Source organism: Rhipicephalus microplus, unplaced genomic scaffold, assembly GCF_043290135.1.
Source record: "Rhipicephalus microplus isolate Deutch F79 unplaced genomic scaffold, USDA_Rmic scaffold_262, whole genome shotgun sequence".
NCBI lineage: Eukaryota > Metazoa > Arthropoda > Arachnida > Ixodida > Ixodidae > Rhipicephalus > Rhipicephalus microplus.
In genome coordinates, this window is record NW_027464833.1 from 83,042 (window position 1) to 94,685 (window position 11,644).

General features: G+C 45.7%; 1 protein-coding gene across 1 annotated transcript; it reads left to right on the forward strand.

The window, feature by feature from the left end:
* Positions 1 to 4,480: 4,480 nt before the first annotated feature.
* Positions 4,481 to 10,432, forward strand: LOC142792909 (sperm-specific sodium:proton exchanger-like). The gene has a single exon (XM_075885708.1). It carries the CDS (start codon positions 6,951 to 6,953, stop codon positions 10,077 to 10,079), a length of 3,129 nt encoding a protein of 1,042 aa, XP_075741823.1. The 5' UTR covers positions 4,481 to 6,950; the 3' UTR covers positions 10,080 to 10,432.
* Positions 10,433 to 11,644: the final 1,212 nt, after the last annotated feature.

Sequence of the window (11,644 nt, forward strand, 5' to 3'; positions counted from 1 at the left end):
TGATATACAAATTGTGCGATAAATTTGTGTGTGCCTTTGTGGCTGAAGAAAGCCCTTCGAATGTGAAAACACCCCGCAAATGAAATGCTACATGCATCAGACAGCCCCTCTCTCAGACATTCTTGCTAAAGAAGCAGGCTGTATTCAGGCAAAAGACGGGATAGAAGACGCGATCACGCGAGTGTACTTTGTATGCCACGCCACCGCAATACCACAGAGTCGCTTTGGTGTAAGAGTGAAATAAGCTTTGACAGCTCTTGTAGTGGTGTGTCGATAGAGTGCTAGAACGATTACGCCTTTTTTTAACCACCAGACATTTCACCTCAAAGCCAAATAGACAAAGTGTTTGTCATAACAGCACCGCGGTATTACGTTATCATTTGGATCAGTTTGCTGAAAAACATATAGTGATAATGGCGTAGAATGGAGTTAAATGAATTCTGCCTCGAGCGGTGAACAACAGGCAAAGTCATTCCATATCACACTTTTCGTGCTTAACAAAACTTACATGAACCATGCCGCAGAATGTTAAAGTAGCGGACACACTCCCTGTCTGTTGGATCATATGTTCTGGTCGTGCCCAAACCAAGGCCCTTCGGATGTAAACAGTTAGAAAGACTGGAGTCGGCGCATATCGAACAATAGGCTTCAAGGGAGACTCACTTCCGTCCAGAGTGCTTCTGGAATCATGTAAGCGTTTGACCAACCGGTGCCTACGCGGGCGGAGCTACCGACCTCACCTGGAGCTTCGCCCTTGGGATAAGTTGGGCTCATGTCGGGGCAACGCCAGTGTTAGTTACGGTTTTGGCTATATATTTACTGTTACAAGAATCTGAAAAGCATATGCTTGGTATATGTTCCTGTGACTCAGCAAGATATAGTCAAGAGTTGCTCGAATACGGCTTAAACCACAAACGTAAATTTCCATCGGACATAATAACTTGAGATTATCCTAGTAACCTCATTCCTACTACAAAAGTCACACACGCTGCTGCACCCTTAAGGCCACGTAGTGGGTGCCTAGCGAATTCGGAAAGATTACACCAAGTGTTTGAAGTACGCACAAGGCAAAGAACATCGCTATCGCGTTCAACTCCTGAAGTAGAAACTTAAGGGTCTACCAATTTTCCATATGCGCATCACCGCACAGTAACATGCACTTCAGATTGATAAAACTGACATCTGTTTTCTAAGGTGAGTATCGACGCTACGTCGTATGATAAGATACCTTTGGGCCTCACTAAATTCGACGTGCTTGGTAAGCCAATGATCAATCTCATAGCCTGAGGAGTCGACAGCAGGAGGGTCCTATGAATCTCTCTGAGCTCCAAATTGTTCCTTTTTCAAATATTTGCAGCAAAATGAAGAGCGGGTATAGTTGGGCTCGTGCTGTTCAGATATTCTTTGTGATTCGTCTCTGCGCTGTTCTGCTACGAATTGCTCAAATAGGCACATTTCCCAAATACTTCTCCCCCTTCCGAAAAAGTTCCCCGCTACACACGTGCCCTCGACATACGCATGGCCATTCAAAATGCACAAAGAAGTCGGTCCAACTCACAAACTTAACTCAAAAAGTAAAAATACTGCACAATTCTCTAGGAAGAGAGAGAGAATAGATTGAGAGAAAATGAGGAACTTCAATCAGGATTGTAGCATTCGGTTCGCCACCCTGCTCAAAGAGGAGGGGGATTGGGGAAGAAAGATGGGGAGAAAAGGCCACTACTTGTCCATTGCTCCGCGTGACACCGACTACCAAAATGGGTATATGAACTTCTTTTTCAAGGGCGAAGCTCCTTATGGCGTGGTTTGTGCGTCCCCCGTATGTTGTGCGTAACCGCCGGTGGCGCATACGTGAGAGAGCTGGTATTTGCCATAGGGTATAGATGGGTGGTATGTGCCACCGGGGAAGGAGAGAGGCGATCGCGCGACTACGATCGCGATGAAAATGTGCGAGATGGCGGTACTTAGAGTGTTTACCAGATGGACGAATGGACGGATGCATGGACGACAGACAGGCAAGCAGATGGAGAGACGAATGGACGCACGGACGGACGCATGGACGGACGGATGAACGGCTGGAAGCATGGATACGCTGACGGACGGATGAACGCACGGATGGACGCAAGAACAGACGGACTGATGCAGGATGAACGCACTAACGGACGGAACCAAGAACGAACAGACAGATGGAAGCACAGACGGACTGACGGACGCTTCGCCTCACTCATCATCATTCACTCCATGGATATGCTGCGATTTTTTACATACATTTCCTGGGATTTTTTTTACCAGCTGAAAAGAGTACTCATCTCGCACGTTCCTGAAAAAAGCTCAGCCTGAAGTTTCTAACCATTCCTGTTATTTCTCATTTATACTTTTGCAAATTATTAGTGAGCCCAAGAGATGAATGATTGAAGCTGAAATAACCGTGAATCGGAGGTGGAGCAGAGCAAAAGGGCGCACAAAAATAAACTAGCTACATTAATAACAACTTGAAGTTTGTATGCGCAAGGTTTATTCCAGCATTATACTACCGATTAGAATAAATTTAGCTCCACTGATAATGTTTGGTAAGGTGTGTGTCCAGGCGAAAAACTATCACTCTCTCAACGAGTTCATGTTGGCGGTGCTTCAGGTTTCCTTTAACTTTAATAACGCTGGCCGCTTTTTTTTTACTCGATAACAATTTCTAAACCTTCCGTGATATATTCTTCTTTCATGTGAGAATTCTAGAACATCAGCTTTTGAATGACAAGTAGTTTTACTAATTCCACTACTATCAAGTGTCGTGGGTCCTCACTAAAAGCACAAATATCATTTTTGTAGACAAACATTAGGCCTTGTACATGCCAGAACTAAAAATACGGCTCTTGAAAGAGTCTGTACACACTTAGGCCAGCAATAGCAACACAGAAGGTATGATGATGATGATGATGATGATGATGATGATGATGATGATGATGATGATGATGACGCGCCTTCAGCTTTGCTGGCACTCGCCCACAATGTGGGAACGGCAAGAACGGGGTGGCAGGATCATCAAGCGTAATAGTTATAAGTCAGGCATTCACACTCAGGTAGTCTCGTAGCCGTAAATAATAATAACAATAGACTAACAAGGTAATCATTTTCTTGCCATTATGAACGCACACACGGCAGAGTAAACCTCCCTGTGGCTATAACCTAATGTAATCCCTCCGAAGGATAAAATTACTTCCACGTTTATTTTTAAACCTAGCTTCTCAATCGGTTCGACCAGGTATCTTTTTCATTGATAAGAATATCGTTGACAGGATAAAAAGAAATGATCTATTGATTCTGATTCCTTGCAAAAGAGACATAGCGGAGATGCTGGGAGTCCAGCCTGGGGTTTTAAAACAGATTTAAGCGGAAAACTATTGTGGGAATTGGCTATTGACAAGAATTTATCTTGTTTAAATTCGCAATCTGCTACTTTTATCCGAGGTCTGTCTAAATCTGTAATTGACTTGACATTTTCAAGCTCATCTCTAAATATATGTTCGTGGCAAACTTTAGACTGTGCTACTAACAGTGACCACTTGCCTATTAGTTTTGTACTGAACTTTCCAAAAATACATGTCGCCGAAAAGGCCCGCTCATTCCTCAACTATAGAAAATTAGAAAAAGACTTGAGGGCTACTTTTGTTCACCGCAAGGACATACAAAGGGACATTGGGGCTATGAGTCTGTGTGCAGTGTTAAAAAGATCAGTAAAAGACGCAACGTTTAAATTAGACTCGGCCACAAGAGGTTCTTTTAGTCCATGGTGAACTGAAGAGTGCACGAGGAGCTATAGAAAACGGAAAGCTGCATGGAAACAACTGCTGGTCAACCAATGTCCAAAAAATTTGTGTGTATATTAATTCGCAGCAGCAGACTTCAAACGCACAGTAAGTACAGCAAAAGATGGTTATAATATGAAACGACATGAGTATCCTTCTAGGGCTAAAAACAAAAAAGCGCTCTTCAGATTTTTAAGATCTCAAAAGATGTTACCACCTGCTGAAAATATTGACTCTTCTGTTCTTTCTCCCCGTGAGCTCTCTGATTTAGTAGAAAATATTGCGAAAGGGCTCCAAGATAGATTTATGTCAACTCTAACACTGCACATTGTGAAGCCAATGGCAGGCGAGGATTTCGAGGAGGTTACTTTAGATGAGCTGGCAGAGATAATAAGGCACTTATCTCCTTCGGCACCTGGACCAGACGGGGTAACAAATTCAATGATAAAAGTAATATTCGAGATTTGTCCAACTGAAGTACTTAATCTGGTGAATTTTTTTTTGGCAAAAGCTTGGATACCTGCGGAATGGAAGCTGTCTAAAGTGATTCCACTTCTTAAAAAGCAGGAAAAAGGATTCGCCTTGGACAATGTAAGGCCAATATCAATCACGTCAAATCTGGTTAAGCTAATTGAAAGAGTTTTGAATGCCCGGGCAATGAAATATATTAATAATAACGCAATATTAAACCCAAGTCAAATTGGTTTTAGATCCGGTTGCTCAATATGGTGTACGCATGTTGATTTAGAGAGCCGAATACAACTGGCTTGGCGTCAGCGCCAATACTGTGCTTTAGTTACTTTAGATTTGGCTAAAGCGTACGATAGAGTTGAGCATTCAATTTTATTAAAACAGATGGAATATCACCACTTTCCCAACTACATCACTGCGTGGGTGTCGGAGTTTTTAGGAGGGAGAGAATATTACTGCTTTAAAGATGGGTACTCGTCGAATAGATATAAGCAGACACGTGGCGTACCACAGGGGGCTGTCCTGTCGCCAGCTTTATTTAACATTTTCTTAAGCTCCATTCCATCAACTAAGGATATTCAGTTATATGTGTACGCGGACGATATTGCTCTCTTCGCAAGTAATACCGACCTTCAATCATTACACCAGAGTCTACTAAATTATCTCAATATGATAGAAAGATGCCTTAAAATATTCATATGACCCTGAACGTAAAGAAAAGTGTGCTCCTTGCATACTCTTTTCTGCAGCCTATCAACATCTCGTTAATGTACAGTAATGAGCTCATCCCGCAGGCGAATTCCCTTAAATATTTGGGCATCATATATAATGACACATTAAATTGGAGAAGTCACATTGATGATGTGTACTCCAAGGCAACACGGGCCATGGGGTGGCTACGGAAGCTTGCAAACCGTAAAGCGGGTTTAAGAAGAGATGTGCTAATAATGATATATAAACTTTATGTGCGGCCCATCATGGAATTCGGATGTGTATTATTTTCTGGCAGCGCAGCCTATAAAATGAGACCCCTAATACTGCTGGAAAGAGAAGCGTTGCGTTTGTGTCTGGGTCTACCAAAGTTTGTTGCAAATAACGTGTTGTATATGGAAGCTCGCCTACCTTGTCTGCTAAATAGGTTTAAAATTCTTACTGTGCAAGCATTCTTAAAGATATACAGTTCTCCCAAAGACTCTCATTTTACGCTTTCATTCAAGAACCGACTTTATTTTTTGAAACCCATTGGTCGCGACTACACACCCCGCAAATAGTATTTGCACAAGCACTACTAAAGCAACTTAATGTAAAAATTAGACATATTGGTCCAATACACAACCTAAAGTCAATGCTTAGCATACAATTCGATGATATATTTTCTCATAACGCGAAACAATTGGCATATAGGTATTTAAATGACCAGTTAGCAGATTATCAAGCCCACCTTGAGATAAGCAATATCATAGCGACTTATGCATCTGTGTCAAAAGAAAAGGTTGGGGTTGGCATCTTCTCTCCTTTTTTGGACTGGTCCTTTTCGATTCGACTCCCAGATTATACCCCGGTATTCATGGCAGAATTATTGGCCATTGTTCTTGCCCTACGCAAACTACCCTCAAGCGAATCATTAGCAGTTATCATTACAGATTCGTTATCAGTTTGTAATGCACTTTCTGCGGCAGTAAATTCAGAGCTGATGAATACGTTTCGGAATTTAGTACCGAAAAACGTAAAAAAAACTGCATTTGCTATGGGTACCAGGCCACCGCGGATTATATTTGAACGAAATGGTGGACTCTTTAGCAGCAGTATCCCTGGGTGGGCCCACCATCCCAGTTTTGCCAGATACGGCTTACGTAACCACACTAAGGTTCCGAAATACTTGCCTGCAATGGGGAAAAGGTAATTTGGATAAATTCAAAGATTTCAAGCATTTGAGCTATTGCTGGAATAAACAGTGGTGTGTATCTCGCCAGTTAGAGGTCACTTATACCAGATTGTGCTGTGCAGTTCCACAACTAAATTATTACCTTAATGAAGCTCAGCTCAAGGCGTCACCGCTATGCATTTGGTGCAACAAAATTGAAACAATTGAACATTTCTTTTTTATTCTGTCATCGTTATTCTTATCGGAGAAAAAGATTTTTAGTAGCCCCATTACATAAGCTAGGAATACAAGTAAATTTACCAGTAATTTTATCACTTGGCGGAACTTCAATTGGTTACTGCCACAGGGATGTATGCTCCGCTGTGTTTGATTACATCAACGCAACTAAAAAATTACCATGCTAGTGAACCACTACCTTTTCAGATCTTTAGTTTATGATTCGTAGTTATGTCTTTCAAAAACAAAAGATGGTTTGACCGCTTGCTCAGCACACATTTTTGTTTTTTGGTAGTATTATTTTAAACTACTTTTTCAGATTGGCTTCATTTTCAGTTTAGTTTCATTTAGGTATCCTGCCGCCCGGTTCTTGGCCCATCCCCCTTTGTGGGTAAGCGCCATCCATCAGAGGTCTTCAGCATCAGCATCGTATGTCAGTACACGACATTGCAGAGAATGAAGAAGACACCCTCGGACGCACGGGTCACGCGAGCACGGTTCACGCGGAGGCCTTCATCGCGATCTCCAGGCCTCATTCTTCGTCGTAGCCAGTCTACAGACGCAGATGTGCAGAGATGAATTCGATGATCGGCAAGCAAGGCGACGTCGAGTTCAACCTGCGCGACAGGCAGGTGAGCGTGATCATCCTCCTGCTTGTGGCCATCGTAGCCGGCGTGTGTCGCGCGCTGCGACGCTTCTTCAGCATACCCGTCGTTGCCGTGTTTGCTGCGCTGGGCTTCGGTGCAGGCCGCCTCGTCAGTGGCTACGACGCGAAAGAGAAAGTCCTTCCGGTTACTGACCAGCAAATCCGCGAGCTGCTGTTCCTCTACCTGCCCGTGCTCACGTTTACCGGCTCGATCAACCTGCGCAGCCACCTGTTCAGGCAAAGCTTCTGGCAGTGCGTGCTGCTTGGTTTCGGTGGTCTGCTCTTTAGCACCATGCTCTTCATGCTGTACATGTCGGGTATGCGCGACGCCGAAAAACAGCACCTGGCCGAGATGGTGCTCATCAGCTTGCTCACGTGCTGTCCAGAGCTTATGCTCGTGTCCGACATGAACGCGCTGTCGTCGGCCCGCTCGCACATACTCGAGACCATCATCATGGGAGAGCCGCTCATCGGAGCCACCGTTCTCTGGATGGCCTACCGGTTCAGCACGTTGCCGGAGAAGTTGACTATTTACGCTTTCCTGAGGACAGTCACGTCTACGCTGTTCATCGGGCCGTTGATGGGCAGGGCGCTGGGACAAGCACTCGCGATGGTTATGATAGTGTTGGCACAGGACCTTCCCGTCTGCTTCATGGTGAGTGCTATCAGTGTTATAACAACGTGGGCCTTCGCCGAGCAGTTTATGTACGGTGCTGGCATCAGCACCATCCTCTCGATGGGTCTCGCCGCTAGCTCCCATGCAGATGCCACTGTGTACAATCCGATATCGATCAGAAAGTTCTGGATGCTCATCAGGTACGGTTACGAAATCGTCATCATCTTCCTGTCTGCTTTTTGGATAGGCCGAGACTCGCGAGAGTTTCTGTCGTGGCACGAGATAATGAGCCCAGTCAACGCGTACGTTGCCAAGATCGGTGTCCGGTTTGTCACCATAATCGTGTTGTATCCGCTGTTGGCATCAGTGGGTTATAGCCTGAGTTGGCAGCAGTGCTTGATTGTGGCCTGGGCGAACTTCAAGGGCGCCATAATGATCGCCCTGGACTTGACCAGAGCTTTTCCGAACATCAACCTCAAGTACGCCCTCCAGGAACAATTTGTTCGCCTGGGCACGCTCTTCCTTGTGCAAGTCCTGAATACCACTACACTGCCAAAGCTAATGTCGATCCTCGGGCTACTGGCACTGACGGACGTGGAAAGGGCCAACATGAACATGGTCATAATCGCGCTTCGAAACACAGCAAGTTCATCAACTAACTTTCAGCGACGAGACAAGAAGTTCTCGGGTGCCGACTGGAAGTGGGTTCAGATGCACACGTGTATTGAAAACCCTTATGAAGACGTCGACGAAGACGACCACGCTGAGCAGACAGACTTGCCGGCACTTGCCTACAGGAATGCTGCTGCAAGGAAGGCCAGTTGTTCCATCCTTCGGCTTCAGAAGGTTTGTTGCAACAAGCAATACGAGGATGGCATGATTCACAGCAAAACTAAGAGCAAAATACTGGCCTCCCTGCAGTATGCTATGGAGATGGAAGTCTCCCTGGATTACACCATGATGAAGCCTTTCGTGACCATCCCCAGTTGGATCTATGGGCTTAAGGACTTGGTGCAACGATTCACCGGTAACGAAGCCATCAAAAAGCGCCAATACAATACAAGACGTTCCACCCGCTTACGTACGGAAGATGACGAAGAGGACATAGAGCACATTAGCCTCCTGTCAGCCATGCTCAAGGAAGGCTGGTACCATGCGCTAGTCGGATTCGTTGCTTTGGGCTTCGTCTTGCTGCTCAGTGGCCTGGCTTTGTTTATAATCAAAAAGCGCTCGGATCCGTTCCAGTACGAGCTACTCCTGTCGATCACCACGTCAGTGCAAGCAGCTTACATTCTGCTCTACTCGATAGAGATGGTCATCCTGGTGTACACCCTTGGCATGCTGCGCATGGGTAAGAATCTTTGGAAGCAGCTTGATGTTATCATGTACTTCCTGGTCGTGATCGAGTTCTTTCTCATTAGCATGACCTCCGTGAGCGGCGGCACCAAGCCTGACGCCACTTACACCAGCGTCCTGCAGATAAGCTTCATCACAGTAATCTCGTGTCGGATCGTGAAGATGCTGCAGAAACGCGTCGTGCTATTCCTGTGGATATGGGACATGCTGAATTGGCTGCTGAACCGCAAACTGTTCTACGCGTATGACCTTAGCTGGGCCTACATCACAGCTGAAGACGAGGCGATGAACAAGGTATCCCGTTTCGTCGCCATACCCCAGTTGGCGGCTTCCATACGCGAGAATAGTGGCTTGAACAAGCTGCACACGCTCAAAAACGTTGTGGACATCCAGCAGCGCTACCCCAATATCGAAGTGGCAACCAAGACTCGCCAGGCAGCTCAAAAGATCCTTAACAAGGCGTTCGACGGCCTCAGGGAGCTGCATAAAGGGGGTTTACTGGACGACAAGCAGTTCAGCCTGCTCTTCTCCAACCTGTCGTGGATGATCCAGCGCGCCGATGGCATGCCCGCCAACGTGACCGTGGGCAACACAGCATTCAACACGATGCTCAGCGTGCCGTGGCTCTCGCGCGACGTCGTGCCGCAGCTGCTCAATTGCTTCTACCAATATCTGAAGGAAGGTGAGCTACTGGTGGAAAAGAACAACATGCATGACTGTGTCTTCATCATCTGCTCGGGTATCGTCCGGGTGAGCGGCTGCAACGAGGAGCCCTGGTCGAACCCCGTGCAGCTCGCCAACTCGGACTCTACGCGCTTCTACTTCTGCGAAGGAGCCTTCCAGGACTACCTCGTGGCGCCCGACAGTCTCGGCCTTTTGGGCTTCCTGACGTCGAGACCGTCGGTGTGCCAGTGTGCGTGCGAGACGGACGTCGAAATGTGCTGCATCCCTATGGAGGAGATGACAACGCTGGTCGAGCAGCTCCCGGAGGCACCGAACCTCGTCTACCGCATGTGGTTCAGCGTCGCCATTCGCATCGGGCTTGCCGTGCTCGTGAAGCAGAAGCGGTGCCAGGTAGGTCTGTAGCTTTGATAGATTCAAAATTTCCAAATTCATAATAACGCCTTAGAACTAACAACAGCGTGCGCTGTTCTTCAGGCGCATTTTTCGGTACGAAAAATCACCTGGCGTTAAACGCAACAAGAGATAGACGTTGCCTGCACTGTTGTGTAACCGATTTTAAGAACAACGTAGGCATCGGAAGTGATGTACTGGCAATAAGTCAAAGTCGCGTTGCTAGTTGGGTGAGAACATTACCGTGTCAACTTGGCACGATTCGGTGTAGTGAAAAACAAACGTTTGCACTACCGATCTCGCCTCCATGTTCTTCAATAAAGTGTTCTTGCCTATCCGCTTTCCACACTTATGACCTACTTAAAGAGTGCACCACTAATAAGATGTTAGTTTCTAACTCTTGTACAGTCTATCATGAAGTTAACGGAATATCTGGAGGTTCTGAAAAGTGTTATTAGACTGTAAAAGCTAAGAACTGTCAGCAAATAAGTTCAATTATGTATTGTAGGAACGTATTACGTATCTGTGTTCAATGATTGCGGCAGCGCTCCACTGACGACCGTTTAAAGGGCCGTGCGACAATTTTGAGACAGCTTTATATAATAAGAGAACGCTAGTAGCAATGAATGCCGAGACGAGTGCGAGAATAATATTACGAATTTCCGCCCGAGAAATTGTCGTGAAGACATCACGTCATGATGTCAAAATAACGTCACAAGTTCTTACGATTTGTGACGTAATAAGGACGTCTTCACATTGCGTTGGCTTTTTGCATCACAACATTTTGACGCCGAAGACGACTTCACGTTTGTGAGCGCTCCAAGGCTAATAACGCATGTCGCACGTCGGCCTTCTTAGGATCTCAAACATGCAGCTCACAGACATATCGAAAACGCCCCCGCACCTTCATGACTGCCTTTTATTGGCATGCTTTAAATTTCCTAATAAGTAAGTTCATGAGCTACACAAATATGACTTGTCTCAAGTAGCTTCTGGAGGAACCCCATTCGACCGATATGCTTTGGAACATAACCGTACAACGGAAACTCTGTATTTCATAACTGGGGTTGACATTTAGGTGTTGTGGGCATCGATATCCACTTGTTTCTGATGTCGAACCCCTTCAAAAATAAACCATATATCGTATGTGAGAAATACTTTCGAATGGCAACGTTAGCTGACATTTTGTTCAAAATGTGAGCTTAACGGTACCTTCGAGAGCTTCATACAACTAACGATGTTTTACATTGCCTCCATAATCAGCATACCTTAAACCAAGTGACGATAGTATGTGATTACGTCATCAGGTAACGTCACGTCATGCGACTTCATAGTGACTACATCATTAGGTCATTAGTATTGTCAATATGCGACTTTTTCGACGACGTATATGGTGACGTCATGAACAGCTAGCGAGTACTTGTTGACGCTGCCATTCGTGTTGACACCGCCAGTACAGATGGGGAGTTTTTGCATTTCATGACGCATCGAAGGATTTCGACAGTTAAAAAACAAACTGGTGGCACTGCGGACTCACGCATGTGCTTCTCCCGCTCGGCAGGAGTGGACGCACGACA